At 44.1% G+C, this 19,541-nt stretch overlaps 1 protein-coding gene across 5 annotated transcripts in view; it reads left to right on the top strand.

Annotated features, from left to right (window-relative positions):
- The window catches only part of TJP2 (tight junction protein 2), a 129,983-nt gene that overhangs the window by 14,717 nt on the left and 95,725 nt on the right, over positions 1-19,541 (top strand). For 2 of the 5 annotated variants that reach the window (XM_045469381.1, XM_045469376.1), the window contains exon 2: positions 16,733-16,853. Coding sequence is in view for 3 of the 5 variants with exons in the window: in XM_045469379.1 (XP_045325335.1) it covers positions 7,543-7,658; positions 16,733-16,853 (237 nt within the window). In the remaining 2 variants the exon portion in view is untranslated. Of the gene's footprint in view, positions 1-7,253; positions 7,659-16,732; positions 16,854-19,541 lie in introns of those variants that run through there. The other 3 variants (XM_045469379.1, XM_045469373.1, XM_045469372.1) reach the window with 3 other exon arrangements.

Genomic DNA, 19,541 nt, shown 5'->3' on the forward strand with positions numbered 1-19,541 from the left:
TTTGAACATGGAGTATTTTTTTTTTTTTTTCCTAGCTGGTTTGCTATGAGGCCACTGCTGGACCAAATCACAGGCTGGATGTGTCCAGGCCATCGGGTACTTCTGGGCCCTTGTCTTTTTCCATCACAGGGCAAAACTTCATGAGAGCTTGACATTTTTTTTTTTCACTGTAGGCAGCGTTATGAGTTGAACTGTATTCCCCCCAACCTCCCCCCAAATTCATATGTTGGAGTCCTAACTCCTAGTACTTCAGGATGTGACCTTATTTGGAGATAGGGTCTTTACAGAGGTGATCAAGTTAAAATGAGGGCATTACGGTGGGCCCTAATCCAATATGACTGGTGTCCTTCATAAGAAGAGGAAGTTTGGACACAGACGTGTACAGAGGGAAGATCATATAAAGACACAGGGAGAAGACAGCCATCTGTAAGTCAAGGAGAGAGCCCTGCCTCATGGCCCTCAGCAGGAACCAGGCCTCGGGTGCCTGGGTGGCTCAGTCAGTTGAGCCTCCAACTTCCAAATTCCGCTCAGGTCGTGATCTCATGGTTCGTGAGTTTGAGCCCTGCATCTGGCTGTCTGCTGTCAGCGCAGAGCCTGCTCCGGATCCTCTGTCCTCCCCTCTCTCTGCCCCTCCCCCACTCACCCTCTGTCTCAAAAATAATAAATACATTTCTTTTTTTAAAAAAAAAGAAGGAACCAACCCTATCAACACCTTGGTCTTGCACTTCCAGCCTCCAGAACTAGGAGATAAGAAATAAATTGTAAGATTTCTGTTGGGTGAGCTCCCTGGTGTGTGGTACTTTGTCACGGGAGCCCTAGCAAACTAATACAGGAAGAATAAGAAATTCTGCCTGAAGCCAAGTGAACTAATGGCTAACAAAGCAGCCATCACAGCACAGTCCGCCTTCTCCCGCCGATATCCCGGGAGAGCAAGCCTGAGGCTCACATTATCAGGTTCACACTCAGCAGCGTCCGCCGGGTTCACTACGATTAGAGCTTCGGGACTGGACAAAGCTCCTCCGTGGGCCCCACTCTGAGGCTCTGCATCCAGCTCAGCCACAGCCCTGACCACTGAGCAGGACTCTGCCTGGAACCCAACCTGTGTCTGACAACCCGGGAGAGGGCCAGGGCCAGGTGCGGGCCCATGGGAAGTCAGCCCCCTCAATTGCCACGACTCCTTTCTTTTACTTAATTCCCTTCCATGGCCCAGAGGACCCACCCTGTCCTCTGTACTTGCCTAAACACATCGTTCAAATTTATCGTGGTTCCAGTATGAATAGATTGAAGCAGAAAGTATTTGAGAGATGAGAAGAAGGAGCGTTTACCCTGGTCTGGTGTGTGTGTGTGGGGGGGTGTTCCACCAAAGAGAGCTTTCTGGAAGAAATGAAGCTGCAACTAGTTAGCAAGGAAGAGAGAACAACACACACGTGCATGGCATTTACTGCGGGGTGCACGTTATATGTGCTGAATGCTTGACACGCAATGACCGATTTCGTTTTTAAAACCATCCTGTGAGGTCAGTGGTATTATTAACCCTATTTACAGATGACAAAACTGAGGCAGTGAGACACTAAATGACTTGATCAAGATCACAGAGCTAATTAGAGGTGGAGCTGTACTTCAATCCTGGGGCACTGTGGCGCCCCAGTTCATGCTAGGGAGTGGAGGGGTGTGTCCGCAGGGGAACCGTGGGATTGTGTGCACTCCTCTTTCCAGCTTCTGGCAGCCGACTGCTGTCTCTCAACACTTCAGAGCTGGTGCCGTCCCTACCAAGTTCCAGGGACTCCGTCCCTTTCCTGAAATCGCAGAGCAGAAGTGATTTAATATCCCCCTAACCCGCCTAATGGCCAAGCCCCTCTTGACTTAAGTCAGCTCCTGCGGTGTTCTAAATTTTGTGCAATGCCTTCTCCCTCATCTGCTCCCAGGCAAGAGAACTGCCAGAATCCTACAACTCTAGGATCAGATTAGAAACGTAACATGAACACAGTTTCTACCAAAAACAACAGGGAGCAGATTTCCCACACATGCGGAGTGGAAAGTTTATTTCTTTGGAATGAGGAATCCATGAATTATTGCATATGCGCATTATTTGGGAGCAACAGTTCATTAAGTGATTTTAATGTTGGCTATTAATTGTTAAGTAGCAGAGGCTAAAAATCTGGGAACTGTTGTAAGGGAGAACTTCCCTAGTTGCTGGGTACCACCCGAGCTGAGCCCCAAGACCCTCTGTTCTCTTTTTCACGATTTCCATCACTCACTCCAGCCCCTGGGTTCTTGTTACCTTCAGCCAGCCTGTTTTGCAGCCCGCTTTTTCCTACAAAACCACTCAGCCTTGGGCTTTTCTCTTTCACTGTGTGTTGAAGGAAGTTATAGCTGCAAGGGAGGGTCAGAAGTTTGTAAGTGCACCTTGTTCTTGCCTGCAGAGAAATGAGGATAGAGGAAGGTTTCTTGAAGAGGTCTTTGGGAGAGGAAAAAGGACAGATGTCAGGGGTGAAAGGGAGGGAGGGACGAGATGATACGCCTTGAATGCACCCCTGTATTGCGATCTCATTCCAGTTTTACAGGTGATGAAATAGGTTCAGAAGGGTCGTGTAACTTGTTAGAGATCTCAAGGTGTTAAACAGCAGAGGTGGGATTCAGATCAAGCCTTCCCGTTGAAATGCAGCTCTCTGGGGCTGGTATACATGGGCACCATGGGACGCTGGGAGGATGGCTTCTGCGTCTCACGCCAGGCGAACCGGGAGGGGGCAATGCAAGAAATAGAAAAGGGAGGGGGAAGCAAGAGGAGGCCGCGGGCTGGGCAGGGGCACTATTTCAGATATCGATTTGGGTGGAAGGATAGGATGAGAAGGACAGATCTGGTGGCATCCAGCTGAAGGCGATGGTTTAAATAAACTCAGTAGCGAGTGCATTCTGAAGATGGCTGTGAGGAGGACAGGCTGGTTTGGGCAGAGGCGGGTGAATCTAGGGGAGCCACAACTAATCTCGAACTCTTTGGTAATTCTTTTACATCCTGTGGCCTGTTTTTCTTAGTGTTCTGGTAAGTTAGCTGAGTAGCAAATATGTAGGTGTGTGTGTGTGTGTGTGTGTGTGTGTGTATGTGTGTATATGTAGATGTAGATAATATGAAGACATTAAGGGGACAGAAAATATGACTCGCATAAAGTCATATGGTTTATTTGCAGTAAAGCTTAGAAAAAAAAAAAAAAGAAAAATAGCTGTTTCCCTGACTCTTCTATTTTAGCAAAGGCTTTTTCCAGCTCCCTGAAAAGGAGACCACACCCTATAAAACAGCCCATTTGGGGCATCAGTTCATTTCCATTTTTATATTTCTAAAGAAACAGTTAAAACACCCAGTGAAGAAGGATGTCCCCTGGTTTTCCTCTGGCAGAAATAAAGTAGAAATAACCAGTTCAAAGGGAACGTCAGTCCGATCTGTGTACTTTTATGTTCAACTTGAATCATTCAGATTTAATATCCTTGATTATCGTGACTTAAAAGCTCTTTTTGGATCATGTAGACGTAGACATAAAATCATTTTTTAAGTAGGTAAGTGATTTTTAAGCAGACAGCTGTAGTTGTAAAGAGTTTCTAGAACTCTAAGGGAATCAACTAAATAAATCCATATTTCTAAAGAATTTCTAGATTTATAAGAAAATGATATAAAGTACACATCTGGATGGGGTATTTTGGCTACATTTGTGCTTTCTGTGTTATTGTCCATTATGAAGGTGTTCACACAAAGATGACATTTATTTACTTATTCATTTATTTTTAATTTAATTTTTTATTTTTAAAAATTTACATCCAAATTAGTTAGCATATAGTAAAACAATGATTTCAGGAGTAGATTCCTTAATGCCCCTTACCCATTTAGCCCATCCCCCCCTCCCACAACCCCTCCAGTAACCCTCAGTCTGTTCTCCATATTTATGAGTCTCTTCTGTTTTGTCCCCCTCCCTGGTTTTATATTATTTTTGTTTCCCTTCCCTTATGTTCATCTGTTTTGTCTCTTAAAGTCCTCATATGAGTGAAGTCATATGATTTGTGTCTTTCTCTGACTAATTTCACTTAGCCTAATACCCTCCAGTTCCATCCACGTAGTTGCAAATGGCAAGATTTCATTCTTTTTGATTGCAGAGTAATACTCCATTGTAAATATATACCACATCTTCTTTATCCATTCATCCATCGAGGGACATTTGGGCTCTTTCCATACTTTGGCTGTTGTGGATAGTGCTGCTATACACATGGGGGTGCATGTGTCCCTTCGAAACAGCACACCTGTATCCCGTGGATCAATTGCTGGGTCGTAGGGTGGTTCTATTTTTAGTTTTTTGAGGAACCTCCATACTGTTTTCCAGAGTGGCTGCACCAGCTTGCATTCCCAAGATGACAATTTTTTTAAATGGATAAATAAATACATGATAAAACTGAACACTCTCATTTATGGAAGGAAAGCAAATTCTTTCTTAATTATTTGCTAAGGCAGAATTCTTTTCCTCATGAAAGACCCAATTTGAGTTTTGCATGAGGTCATCATAGATTAGAATCACTTCGTAAGAGCTGTTATGTTAAATGCGTAAAAAAATTCCTACAGAAAACGAAACTTTAAACAAAACGTGCCGTTTATGAAGTTTCGTGTCACTTTCACCCAAGTAAAACAGCTTCCACCGGGTAGCAAGTTTAACTTGATTTTTTGTCGCTGTTGTTAAGCTCAGGTTTCATTTCTTACTTTGAGAGGGCAGCGTAGTAAGTTTTATCACGCGTCATTAGAAATACAATTTGTCAGAACAAAGACTGTTGTGTAAGTATAATTACATCTTCCTGTATGATTAAATGAGGGCTGTATTGTAGCTTTTCTCAGCCGCGGCAGCTGTAGCAAACCACGTTCAGCCCATAAAAGAATTCCTGTGACTAACTGGTACTAATTGTTTACAGAACCGCCAGTGGGAGTAATATTCATGAACACTCTGGAAATGAAATATCCCAAGACCAAGAGGTTTATCCCTTGTTGTCACCACTCTGTAGTGGTTACATTATATTAATTGTATGTCCAGGCCAAGTGAAGCAGGAGTTCTTAGTTTTTTGTTGTTGATATGGAAAGGTAACTGCATTCCTGTGTTTGGGCCTCTCATCTTGTAAATGGGAAACCGAGGCTTCAAGAGCTGTTGAAGGCTTATATAAGTCACTGACTTTTTGGCTCACACACCCCTATCACATTTTAAAGGACACCCTACAATATATATGAGTACACAGTAATTTCTAAATGGCATATTTTAATGTAACTTAAAATATATTAGTTCTCAAGGTGCCTTGGTGGCTCAGTGGGTTAAGCGTCTGACTCTCGATTCGTCTCAGCTCATGATTTCATGGTTTGCGAGATTGAGCCCTGTGTGGACCACATTCCCTGCTGACAGTGCAGAGCCTGCTTGGGATTCTCTCCCTCCGTCTCTCTCTGCTTCTCCTCCTGCTCTCTCTCTCAAGAGTAAATAAACTTAAAAAAAAAAAATAAAACAAATTAGTTCTCAAAGTATTATGACTATTTAAAAATAAACACTCAAACCAAATTTTTAACAGATAAGAGAAAAAAGGAAATAGATGGTTTAATATTTTCTTTCCACACCCCAAAGATTTTTTTTATAAGTTTATTTATTTATTTTTGAGAGAGAGAGAGAGAGAGAGAAAGTAGGGGAGGGGCAGAGAAAGAGGGAGAGAGACAATCCCAAGCAGTCTCTGCACTGTCAGTGCAGAACCCGATGTGGAGCTCGAACTCACAAACCGTGAGATCATGACCGAAGCCTAAACCGAGAGTTGGATGCTTAACCGACTGAGCCACCCAGGTGCCCCTCCACCCCAAAGATTTTTGATGTGTACACCCTGCTTTGGAGACTACTGATTTAGGCCATTCAGGTTAAAAACAAAAACAAAAACAAAAACTAAGAAACTTGCTATTGAGGAGAGAATCTGTAGAAGAAAGGTTCAAGATTTAGGGGGAGGGGGTAGAGTTTGGGATACTTACTATGGATATCTAGGTTAATCAGGATTAACACATAATGCCTCCCTCTGTTTTGCTTCCCTTTTATATAGGAGTCTGTTTAGACAAGGAACAGCTCAGCTGCTAGAGCATATTCACTGGGAAAAATATAGCTTGAAGAAGTCAGGGAGGTGGCTAAGTCAGAACTTTTTCAGAGTGACAGAAATGCAACTAAAACTAAATTTCACAAAAGTCAATCTATTAGCTTGGATAGAAGTGTAACTGGGATCTCCCGGGATGATCGTGGCCTTAGACGTGGCTGGGTCCAGAAGCTCAGATGATCTCATCGCATCTCTGTTGATACAGCTCTTCCTAAGTGCACTCGATGAGCCCTCGCACTGTGCCTGGGAACATGAGTGCCGACGACAGTCCTGGTGTCCCACCTCCCCTGGTCAGCAGCTCCGACAGGAAAGGGGCGTTTCTTTCTGAATGTCATATTTTCATCCCAGGGAAGACTGGCCCATGCTTACCATGACTCATTAGGAGGGCTACTGTTATGGACATCCCACCTTTAACCCGTGGAAAGAGGGCTAGAAAGGCCCTCCGAGCTTAGGGGAGACATTTACAACTACAAGGATGGGACAGGGTCTGAGCATATCCAGACAGTATACTTTCACGCTATGAGAGCTCGCCTGTGTTGCGTTATAGAGGTATTTAAAAAGATATTTAAAGGGGTGCCTGGGTGGCTCAGTCGGTTAAGCGGCCGACTTCGGCAGGTCATGATGTCTCGGTCTGTGAGTTCGAGCCCCGCGTGGGGCTCTGTGCTGACAGCTCAGAGCCTGGAGCCTGTTTCAGATTCTGTGTCTCCCTCTCTCTGACCCTCCCCCGTTCATGCTCTGTCTCTCTCTGTCTCAAAAATAAATAAACGTTAAAAAAAAAAAAGATATTTAAAAACAACAGCAACAACCCAAACAGAATTGTTTTTCTATTAACTAATCTTTGCTATTGACTCAAGCAAAGAGTTTATAGCCTTTGGAAATGTATGCTATAAAATGACAACCGGAGGTCCTTACTTGTCAAAGCGCAGCCTTTTGAAGAGAGGTATTTGTAGAAGGAGCAAATCAGCTTCTGATTTTAGTTCATCCAGAGGCCACGCGGGTTTTTTGGACCAATTATTTCCAGACCTTGAGATAAATCACCTCCTGTGCCATTAGTACTTGAAGGATTAGCGGCCTCAAAGATTTATGTGCGGATTAATTGGGGAGTGTACGTTAGATTGCTGTGTTTAGAACCACGGTTGTCCTGCAAGTCATTTTCGTTAGTGCTTTAGTCAAAATTCTTTAGCCTTATATAATACTGACGTTGCAGGGAAATCCGAACGAGCCCTTTCTTTTTTTATTTATTTGTGGCTTGGCCTCAGCCTGCACTCTAGAGTTTAATAGCTCACGGTAGGGGTACACGGAACATGTAGAAGCACAGGGGCATCAGGTAGTGCAAAGATTACTTCATTTGCTTCAGCTGAACGGTGCCCGAAATTGGCATGACCTTGTACTGAGAGAGACAAGATGAGGTACAAGAAATACATGGCTATTCTGGAAGCTGCGGTTGGTATCACCCCGCTTAACAAAAGGGAGCTTCTCCCTGAGAGCAGAAGACATGTGAACCTCTGGCAGCACCCCGGGTAAGCAGAGGAGACCAGAAGATGCTTTGTCTGTGTTTGGGTGAGGGGGGCGGGTTCTAGGTGGAGAAAAGGGTCATCCGTGTCCTGAGGGTCATAGACGGCGAATTGGTCATGGAGAACCTGTTTCTTCCTGGTAGACAGGGCCTTGCCAGACTGAATTAAAATAGTTAGTAATAAAATTCATGGTAATAATAAGTTTCAGAAAAATCCTAGTCTACCAGCCAAGAAGATGAAGTCATGAGTATTTTTACATTCAGATATTTTAATCTTCTGATTTTGACGTTTTTAAAAATATGGCCTGTATGTGTGCGTGGCAATTCTCAAAGATGAAGTACGTGTGCCTTATTATTTTTTTTCCCTACAATGCAAATATTTTTTTGACTAAAGTGTGCATGTGGAATGTTTCAGGTAAATACTTTTTATTTTACTTGACATGTCTTTCTAATGCCCCACTAATTGTCCATGCTGACGAAGGGTTTAGATGTTCTTTTTGAATAATTAGAGGCCTCAATTCCTGCTTTCTTCTCTAGAGTCCCTTTTTTTAAGTGTCTTTTACACATTGAAGAGAAGTTTAATTTAAGGTGTCTGTAAGGCAGATAGTATTTTTAGGGACTGAACTGAATTTTTCAACTGTATGAACCACACACATTGGCACTTACTCAAGGGTCAACTTGAGGTATCTGCGGAGCTAATGACACTTCTTTGTTAAAAGTGGAAAGTCACTAGCTTATTTAAAAAAAAAACTTTTTTTTTTTTTAGTTTTTGTATTTTTTGAGAGAGAGAGACAGAGCAAGCAGCAGAGAGGCAGAGAGAGAAGGAGAGAGAGAATCCCAAGCAGGCTCCGCACTGTCAGTGTGGAGCCTGATGTGGGGCTTGAACTCATGAACCGTGAGACCATGACCTGAGCTTAACCAACTGAGCCACACAGGAACCCCATCCCTAGCTTATTTTTTTTATCATAGAAACAATATACATTCATTAGAGAAGATTTAGAAAATATAGGGGAAAAAGGGGCAAAATCACCCATAGTCTCATCTCACTAAGAGAATTATTATAATCATTTAGGTCAGTAGTTTGCAATGGAGGGAAGGAGGGAGGACATTTGGCAATGTTTGGGCACATTTTTTTTTATATTAAATATAATTTATTGTCAAGTTGGTTTCCATACAACACCCAGTGCTCATCCCAACAGGTGCCCTCCTCAATGCCCATCACCCACTTTCCCCTCTCCCCTACCCCCTATCAACCCTCAGTTTGTTCTCAGTATTTAAGAGTCTCCTATGGTTTGCCTCCCTCTGTCTCTGTAACTTTTTTCCCCCCATCCCCTCCCCCATGGTTCTCTGTTATGTTTCTCAGGATCCACATATGGGTGAAAACATATGGTATCTGTCTTTCTCTGCCTGACTTATTTCACTTAGCATAATACCCTCCAGTTCCACCCATGTTGCTACAAATGGCCAGATTTCATTCTTTCTCATTGCCAAGTAGTATTCCATTGTGTATATAAACCACATCTTCTTTATCCATTCATCAATTGATGGACATTTAGGCTCTTTCCATCATTTGGCTATTATTGAAAGTGCTGCTATCAACATTGGGGTACAAGTGCCCCTATGCATCAGCACTCCTGTATCCCTTGGGTAAATTCCTAGCAGTGCTATTGCTGGGTCATAGGGTAGATCTATTTTTAATTTTTTGAGGAACCTCCACACTGTTTTCCAGAGTGGCTGCACCAGTGTGCATTCCCACCAACAGTGCAAGAGGGTTCCCGTTTCTCCACATCCTCACCAGCATCTATAGTCTCCCGATCTGTTCATTTTAGCCACTCTGACTGGTGTGAGGTGATATCTCAGTGTGGTTTTGATTTGTATTTCCCTGATGAGGAGTGACGTTGAGCATCTTTTCATGTGTCTGTTAGCCATCTGGATGTCTTCTTTAGAAAAGTGTCTATTCATGTTTTCTGCCCATTTCTTCACTGGATTATTTGTTTTTCGGGTGTGGAGTTTGCTGAGTTCTTCATAGATTTTGGATACTGGCCCTTTATCCAATATGTCATTTGCAAATACCTTTTCCCATTCTGTCGGTTGCCTTTTAGTTTTGTTGATTGTTTCCCTTGCAGTGCAGAAGCTTTTTATCTTGATGAGGTCCCAATAGTTCATTTTTGCTTTTAATTCCCTTGCCTTTGGAGATGTGTTGAGTAAGAAATTGCTGTGGCTGAGGTCAGAGAGGTTTTTTCCTGCTTTCTCCTCTAGGGTTTTGATGCTTTCCTGTCTCACATTCAGGTTCTTTCATCCATTTTGAATTTATTTTTGTGAATGGTGTAAGAAAGTGGTCTAGTTTCATTCTTCTGCATGTTGCTGCCCAGTTCTCCCAGCGCCATTTGTTAAAGAGACCGTCTTTTTTCCATTGGATATTCTTTCCTGCTTTGTCAAAGATTAGTTGGCTATACATTTGTGGGTCCAATTCTGGGATCTCTTTTTTATTCCATTGGTCTATGTGTCTGTTTTTGTGCCAATACCATACTGTCTTGATGATTATAGCTTTGTAGTAGAGGCTAAAGTCTGGGATTGTGATGCCTCCCATTTCGGTTTTCTTCTTCAATATTACTTTGGCTATTCGGGGTCTTTTGTGGTTCCATACAAATTTTAGGATTGCTTGTTCTAGCTTTGAGAAGAATGCTTTGAGAAGAATGCTGTGTTTGGGCACAATTTTGGCTGTTATAACCTAGGGGGTTGCTTCTGGTATCTAGTGGATGGAAGCCAGGAATGCTGTCTAACATCCTAAGTACAGACCCTCTACCCCCAACACAGTACAGCCCCAGTACAGCCCCTCTACCCCCAACAGTGAATTATCCAGCCCAATGGGGTGCCTGGGTGGCTCTGTCAGTTGAGCATCTGACTTCAGCTGAGGTCATGATCTCAGGGTTCATGAGTTCGAGCCCTGTGCTGGGCTCACTGCTGTCAGCACGGAGTCTGCTTTGAATCCTCTGTCCTTCCTCCTCTCTCTCTGCCCCTACCCCACTCATGCTCTCTCTTTCTCAAAAATAAACACTTAAAAAAAAAAATAAAACAAAAACTTAAAAAAAAAAAAAAAGAATTATCAAGCCCCAAATGTCAATAGTGCTGCTGTTGAGACATTTGATTTAGGCAGATTTTCTTCCCATATGTAAAAAGCAGTTTTTATTAGAAACACATTAGATGTTTCTTTAAGAAATGTTAGGGATGCTTCAGAATGGAATCCTGAGGCCTCATCATCATCATTATTAAATATTTTACAGTTGTCTCGAGGAGGGAAGGAAGTGTATATGTGCGCCGAGAGGGCAAGGGGTATATAGTGACTCTGGGAGTCCATGTGGGTTGATGTTTAGTGATGAAGACATTCTGTAACGACCAAATTGTGACTCTTCAAGTACCCCCAAGAGGTTGGGCTTACTGGGGTCGGACGTTTGTCCTAGAATGGCAGAAGTTTACAGCCGGGAGGACCTCCTGTCAGGGATGGCAGACAGGTCTCCGATGGCTTGATGAAGCTAGGTGATGTGTGGGCTGCTCGTAGCGTCAAGCTGGGGAGGCCCCCAGGTCAAGTCTGGGCTTAGCAGAGAAGGGGTATTGTGACTGACGAGAGATACTTGTTCTGGACAGAATAATACAGGAAATTGGAGAGGCGCATGTGTGGCCTATATCGTCATCATTCCTTAATTCTAATTTTAGTCTTTGATTTTTACAAGTGTGGACTGAGCCTCTTTTGAGTCATCACGGTCGAGGGCTTGGCCCTCAGACAGCAGCTGGATGTTCTTAGTTTCTGGCTCAAGATCATTCGTTATAAGGGATTTTCCCTAAACCCACGCAATTCAGATGTGTACATTGATTGCCGCATTATTCATTTCTTTTTGGAGATAACCTTTTGTAGCCATTGGAATGAGTAAGTGCCTTAAGTAGAAACATCTCTGCTTCTCCTCGTTTCCTTAAGTCAAGGCAAATAGAAGTCAAACGATTTGTTCCAAATGATTCTTAATAAAGGAAGTTGGATGCTCTCTCTCCCTTCTCTCTCTCCCTCTCTTCCTCATTCTCCCTCCCTCTCTCTCTCCCTCATTCTCTCTTTAAAAAAATTTTTTTAATGTTTATTTATTGTTCAGAGATAGAGACAGAGTGCAAGCAGGGAAGGGGCAGAGAGAGAGGGAGACACAGAATCCGAAGCCGGCTCCAGGCTCTGAGCTGTCAGCACAGAGCCCGATGCGGGGCTCAAACCCTCAAACTGCTAGATCGTGACCTGAGCCGGAGTCCGACACTTCACCGACTGAGCTGCCCAGGCGCCCCTCTGTCCTTTATTTATTTATTTATTTAAAAAAAAATTTTTTTTCAACGTTTATTTATTTTGGGGACAGAGAGAGACAGAGCATGAACGGGGGAGGGGCAGAGAGAGAGGGAGACACAGAATCGGAAACAGGCTCCAGGCTCTGAGCCATCAGCCCAGAGCCCGACGCGGGGCTCGAACTCACGGACCGCGAGATCGTGACCTGGCTGAAGTCGGATGCTTAACCGACTGCGCCACCCAGGCGCCCCCCTCTGTCCTTTTTTTAAGAGAACATTCCCTTAAGCCTGATGAAATGGTGCTGCATCACAGAACAACAAGATCTTTCTTGTATCTCTAAATACTTTGAGCTCTTTACACACACACGGACTAAACGTTGTTTTGCTGGTTCTCATTCTTTTGTTTGCTGACTCCCTCTTCACCTAACACAGTCTTCCTTTGGACATCTTCATATACCTCACTAAGTAGTCAACTCTCCTTTCCTGGAGATCCTAGGAGGGGTTATCTCCTGCTGATGAATTTCACCAATCCGTTCCAAATCTTTCAGGGTCACTTTGATGTCTTATTTTTCACATTTGTAATGGACATATGAATCTCTGTTAAAATGCAGATTCTAATTCTGTAGGTATGGTGGGGCCCGAGGGTCTGCATTTTAACAAGCTTCCAGGTGATGACCAGTCAGTGGTCCAGGCGATGTTGATGGTTCAGTCCATGAACCACACTTTGAGGAGCAAACGCCTAGAGACATGCTCTCCGTGAGCATGCTTGCTTTCCTCTTGACCTCAGACTTTTCTGATCTTCCTGAGGGCTTGCCGTCCCCATGCCTCCCTCCTCTCTGCCATCCTTAGAGATGTCAGTGGTGAGACGGCAGGTGGCTGGCGGTGCTTGTGTGGAGGGAAATCTGCCTGCGAGCATTCTGACCAGAGATCCCCGTTGGGCTGGTTGAGTAGACAGTGAGGCTGGCATTTTTTTTCCAAGAATTCAGGCCCTTTCATTCTTTTTAAGAAATATTACAATTGCTGCAGCATGTAATACCGCATAGTATTCAAGAACAGCTGCTTTTGCGTTTTAAAACATAATTGGAAGTCAGGTCATGATTCAGTTTTCAAGACCTCAAGGAATTCATTCACGCCAACGCCCTCCTCCTTTGACTTGAGTACTTTGTCTTGCTGTCTGCAAGCAGGGCTGTGCTTGGACTTCTCTCTGCAAACTGTAGTCACATGACAGAACAGAACAACCAGCTATCAACCAATGACTGTGTTGCAAGTTCACTGAAGCACAGTTCCGATTACTTCCGCACGCGCGCGTTCACCCCAATGCCCGCCACATGATAGGTGCTCAGCAAATATTTGCCAGGGCTTAACTTGGTTTCAGCATAGCCACAAATAAAGGGAAAAAAAGTGTTTAGGGGGCCCTCGGGCGGCTCAGTAGTTTGAGTGTCCGACTCCTGATTTCAGCTCAGGTTCTGGTCTCACGGTTTGTAGGATCGAGCCTTGCATCAGGCTTTGCACTAGCCGTGGGCAGCCTGCCTGGGATTCTCTCTCACTGTCCCTTCCCTGCTTGTGCTTGTTCACTCTCTCTCTCTTTCAAAATAAATTTTAAAAAATGTTTAAAGGGATTGACATTCAAACACAGAAAAAATACTCATCCACCTATGGATTTTCCTTTTAATATTTGTCCAGTTTTTTTTTTTTTAATGTTTATTTTTGAGAGAGAGAGACAGAGCAAGAGCTGGGGAGGGGCAGAGAGAGAGGGAGACACGAAATCTGAAGCAGGCTCCAGGCTCTGAGCTGTCGGCACAGAGCCCGACACCGGGCTCAAACTCACGAACTGTGAGATCATGACCTCAGCAGAAGTCGTTCACTTAACCAACTGAGCCACCCAGGTGCCCCTAAAATTTGTCCAGTTTTTCAGTGCTAACTCATGTTACCTGACATTAATTTTACATATCTGCCAATACTATTGAAAACTAAGAACATAATTTAGTTCTTTCGCAAGCTATTATTAGATTTAAAAGTAGCCCTAGTCAAAGTACCCCTAGTCAATGGTAGCGTATTTTAGAAATGGTTGATTGCTATTGGTGGTTCCTATACAGTCAAAAACCTTGGGACTGTTATAAAAGAAAGGTAAAACCAAGATGTTTTAGAAATGCAAAGATTCAAAACAGTTAAAAAGCAATCTGCTTCAAAACAAGAAACAAGCACTTTTTGTGGCTGATACCTGTAGAAAAATTTCGTATTAAGGCCAAAAGCATGACCAAGTCCATCTTGATTTGCTGGCCACTTATTTATCTTTGGAAGTAATAATAGAAACCAGGCATGGGCTGGGCTCTAATCCTGTGGCTTGCTTTGTAGGCTGTCCAGATGGCCTTGCCTTAGCCAGTTCCTACATTTCCTGCTGATCCTTGCAGGAGAAGGGAAATGTGTCCCCTGCCTGCACAAATAAAATCGACACTATCTTTTATTTCTATTTCATTGTGTAGAGAGGGTTTTGCACAGACACCACAATATTACTTTGTCTCGCAAGCGCAAGCAGAAGAGTAGGTCCAGAACACTCGACAAGCCACATTCTTCCTCCTACTGACGTGACTGCCCTGTGTGAAGCTGCCAGGGCCCAGGCCTTGCCCAGAAGTGAGCTTGCCTCCTTGTGTGGTTTGAAAGGCATATGCAGGCTTTTTTTTTTTTTTTAAGTTTATTTATTTCTTTTGAGAGAAAGAGAGAGAGAGAGAGAGAGAGAAAGAGAGAGCACGTGCGTGTGTGGGGGGGAGGCAGAGAGGGAGGGAGAGGGAGAATCCCAAGCAGGCTCCATGCTGTCACTGCAGAGCCCAACATGGGGCCTGAACCCATGAATTGTAAGATCATGACCTGAGCCAAAATCAGGAGTCGGACCCTTAACCGACTGAGCCACTCAGATGCCCCCATATTCAGGATTAATAAAAATGTGCAGAAGGGATGTTTCTTGGATTTTCTTAGAATGAGGGGTAAAAAAAAAAAAAAAAAAAGTGCCATCTTTTTTTTCTAATATTTTTTTTAAATGTTTGTTTATTTTTGAGAGAGGGAGAAAGACAGAGTGTGAGTGGGGGAGGGGCAGAGAGAGAGGGAGACACAGAATCCGAAGCAGGCTCCAGGCTCCGAGCTGTCGCACAGAGCCTGATGCGGGGCTCCAGTCCATGAACCGTGAGATCATCACCTGAGCCGAAGTTGAGCCACCCAGGCACCCTACCTTTTTTTTAAATAGGTACATTAAAAAAAATTTTTTTTTTAAATTTTAGAGAGAGAGTGAGTGAGAGATCGAGGGAGAGGGGCAGAGGAAGAGGGAGAATCCCAATCAGACTCCATGCCCAGTGCAGATGTAGGGCTTGATTCCACGATTCTGGGATCATGACTTGAGCTGAAATCAAGAGTTGGACGCTCAACCGACTGAGCCAACCAGGTGCCCCAATGCCATCTTTTCTAATTGTGGGCAATCCATAAATATAAACATAAAGATGAGCCAGTATTATAAATGCTCTGAAAAATGAATTTTCTTTTAGTTTAAAATCTTTTCTCTATTGTTTATTTTAAAATGGTAAATTTTTGGACACCTGGGTGGCTCAGTTGGTTGAGTGTCTGGCTGTTGATTTCAGCTTAGGTCATGGTCGCACCAGTTCGTGGGATCGAGCCCCATGTCGGGCTCTGTGCTGACAGTGTGGAACCTGCTTGGGATTCTCTCTCTGCCCCTCCCCTGCTTGTGCATGTGCACACTCTCTCTCTCTCTCTCGTGTGCTCTCTCTCTAAATAAATAAATCGAATTAAATGATAAAAAATAAAATGGTAAATATTATGTTAAGTGCATTTTACTGTAATTAAAAAAACTAGTTTTCTCTAGATGTTTTCCACCTGTTGAGTATTTTTTTCATCGAAAAGTGAATTCTTATAGGACCTTATTCCTTAGAATGATGGTGCCAAACTTTACGCGGGTACTCGTTTTCTCCATTTTTTGAAGACTGAAAATACTAGAAGCAGTAATTCCACTCCTAGATACATACCTGAGAGCTATCAAAACTGTCTGCCTAAACACTTGTGCATAATAGCCCAAACGTGGAAACAACCCAAATGTGCACTGGCTGATGAAAATATAAATAAAGTATATCCATACAATGGAATATTACTTGGCCATAAAAAGGAGTGAAATTCTGACACATGCTGCAGCTTGGATGGAACTCTAAAACATTATGCTAAGTAGATGAAACCAGTCACAGAAGGTCACATATGTTTTTAAGTTTGTTTTTAGAGAGAGAAAGTGTGTGCAAGTAGGGGAGGCACAGAGAGAGGGAGACGGAGAATCTCAGGCAGGCTCCGTGCGGAGCCTGACGTGGGGCTCGAACTCATAAACTATGAGATCATGACTTGAGCCAAAGTTGGACACTTAACCGAGCCACCCAGGCGCCCCCAAAAGGCCATGCATTTTATGCGTTTGTTTATGAAGCATCCGGTACAGGTAAATCTGTAGAGACAAACTTAAATTGGTGGTTGCCAGGATGGGGTGGCCAGGTTGGGGAACCAGGGCAGTGCAGGATGAGGTCTAAGGGGTGCGAGGCTTCTTTCTTGAAGCAATGAGAATGTTCTAAAATGGATTATGGTGATGGTTGCACAACTCTGTGAATGTACTAAAAGCCATGTTCTAAATGGCTGAATTGCGCGGTATGTGAATTCTGGTGCATTGCCCAGAATCTCACGGTGCTGGGAGTGACCGTGTTGGATTTTTAAACGCACTGTCTTTTTCAGGGTGCGGAGTGCCGCATTACTGTCATCTCCCTGTGAGTGGGATTGGTACCTGGGCCGCACCTCCTGGAGTGAGCATTCCACAAAGCATAGACGTGTGCAACCTGACAGCCTGCTTTATCAGGTACTTCATTTTTCCTCTCATCAACCTGGTCACCGGCTCTCCTCCTCCTAAAGTTTGGTGTAAATTATTTCACATCCTAGACATAGTCAAGGCCACCGTTTTCAATGTGGCTGATAGAGAAACTGTTCCATACCAGAGAAAATTTAATTGTAATATTTTATTTATCAAGGAACAGAAGCATCGTACCTGCATTTATGGTCTGAATTGTTAGGTATAGCTTTGCCACGGTTGGATGAGAACTAATTGAGATCTTTCCTGGCTGGAGCATAGAAGTCCAACTCCTGTGGTTCAGGATAAATGCCTGACAGGGTATGTTAGTGTCTGGGGTTATAGGTCATTCTGGTAAATCATGTTTTTTTCATGATCTTTGATGGAGCAGAATTATGTAACAGTGATAAGCACGTTGCTGCAGATATTAAAGGCATCGGTCACACTGGCTTCCAAAGATTAATTATGTACAAGCTTTTAGTGAAAGAGCTAAGAGTGAGTATTATCTATTTACTGATTCAATTTTAGGTAGGAATTAAATGAGACTTACAAGGTATTAAATTTTATTTTGACAGATGCTGGGATGTATTTGTTCTTAGTTACACTTTAACCCCTGATTATAGGTCAGTTCATGGCGGCTGGAAGGGTGTTGGAATATTTTTCATGTGCTTGTTTCATAATTCCTGTCTGTTTAAGCTTGCAGCCCCTGCCTGGGTGCATTCTAGCTATGTGTCAGAGCTGGAGTTTAATAGACTGTGAATAGCACACTCCAGGGTGGCAGATGGCTGTTCAAATCCCAGCGTTCCTGCCTTCTAATTGAATGATTTGGGGCACATGTCTTAATGTTTCTGAGCTTCAGATCCTTCATCTGTGAAAACAGAGTGTCAGTATGAAGCTAAATAAGTAAAGTATAGCTAAATAAGTAAAGTATAGTAAAGTATAGGAACCAGGCATATGCCAAGGCCTTTCTCGGAGTCTAGTTGTCCAAATGGGGACACCTGCACGGGGGAGCCCTTAGTTTCCACTGAACTGTCAGGGTTTTGTTTGCTGGGATGTTCCCTATGGAGCTCTTAAAGTTTCCAAACATAGGAAGGCAGATGCTTGCCTGGACTCCAGCAGTGGTTTTCCTGAAACTAGATTTCTGGGTAGGATCTTCTGATTTGGTCAAATGAACTGGAGGAGCAGCCTGGAGTGTGGCAAAGGGAGATGATGCAGGCATTGTCTGTAGGAGGGAAGGCTCTTTGTGACTCAGAGGACCCCCCTGCTAAATACTTCCCTGGTTTTGATTCCCTGTACTAGTGACCGCAGGCCCTTTGACGTCAGTTTGTTTTCCCAAGTCAGAGCCTTGTTCTAAAGCTCTTTCCTGTGTAGAAACTTAAGCTTGGCTTTCTGGGATGACTTAGTCTCGGGTGAGCTTGGATGGCGACGCTTTTTTCCCAGAGCATCTCCTGTCACCTTAGTTTCCGATCCGGCAGACACTTATGAAGAGCCTTTTATTTGCCAGGCACTGGGCAAAGTGCATTCACCGATGTTGTTTAACCCCAGAATAACCCTGAGAGGGAAGGGGTTATGACCACCTCCCTTTTGCAAATAAAGAAACACTGAGATTCACAGATTTTAAGTGATTTCCCCAAAGTCGCACAGACACTGACTCCCAACTTCAGTTGCGAATCCTACCGTCCCAGCTGACTGTGTGAGTCTCCAGAGTGTGGGGACTTAGCTCCTCAACTGAGAATAGTAGCAGACTTTTCTCAAGAGCCAGTTCTGGTCCACCGGTGGTGGTTGCCTGGGGTTCAGGATCTTCGGGTGCTGTCCAAGTCTGCCGAAGCAAGCATGTTGTGATCCATTAGCATCCAGTGTCCTTGGGTGGAGGAGGGTGCCTGCGGAGCCTGCCCTTGACCTTGACCTGAGGTTTCTGATATCAGCCTTCTGGAAGGATGTGAGTCTGGGCAGAGTCTCACTTCCTAGACGTGGCTTCTCATTGTTAGGCAATTTAGATACCTCACACTTATCATGGACTCACCCCATTGCATGGGCTTAGAAAAGTCAGTTGAAGGTGAAAACTTGCAACTTTTCCTTCTGTGCACCTGAGAGCCCCTCTGCAGTCCCGTCTCCCCTGGGGCTCCTCAGTCTATCAGAATACTTGGGGAGCTCACCCCAGCAGCATAGACCCACACAGTAGTGCTCAGGCTTTAGGGCATCAGAAACTCCTGGAAGGGCTTGATAAAACAGATTCCTGGGTTGTTGTGCCCCCCCCCCCCCCCCACCTTAGAGTTTCTGCTTCAGTCAGTGTGGGATGAGGCGCAGGGATATGCATTTCTAACAAGTTCCTGGCCAGGCCATTCTTGGTTTCCAGACCACACTTCTGAGAACCATTAACTTAGAAAGCACTTCTTTTTTTTTTTTTTTTTTTAATTTTTTTTTTTCAACGTTTATTTATTTTTGGGACAGAGAGAGACAGAGCATGAATGGGGGAGGGGCAGAGAGAGAGGGAGACACAGAATCGGAAACAGGCTCCAGGCTCTGAGCCATCAGCCCAGAGCCCGACGCGGGGCTCGAACTCACGGACCGCGAGATCGTGACCTGGCTGAAGTCGGACGCTTAACCGACTGCGCCACCCAGGCGCCCCTAGAAAGCACTTCTAAGAGCTGGTTTAGAGCATGGGCTTGTTTATAGACGGTCTCTGTGGGGGCGCCTGGG

Source organism: Leopardus geoffroyi, chromosome D4 (genome assembly GCF_018350155.1).
Source record: "Leopardus geoffroyi isolate Oge1 chromosome D4, O.geoffroyi_Oge1_pat1.0, whole genome shotgun sequence".
In the NCBI taxonomy this organism is placed as follows: domain Eukaryota; kingdom Metazoa; phylum Chordata; class Mammalia; order Carnivora; family Felidae; genus Leopardus; species Leopardus geoffroyi.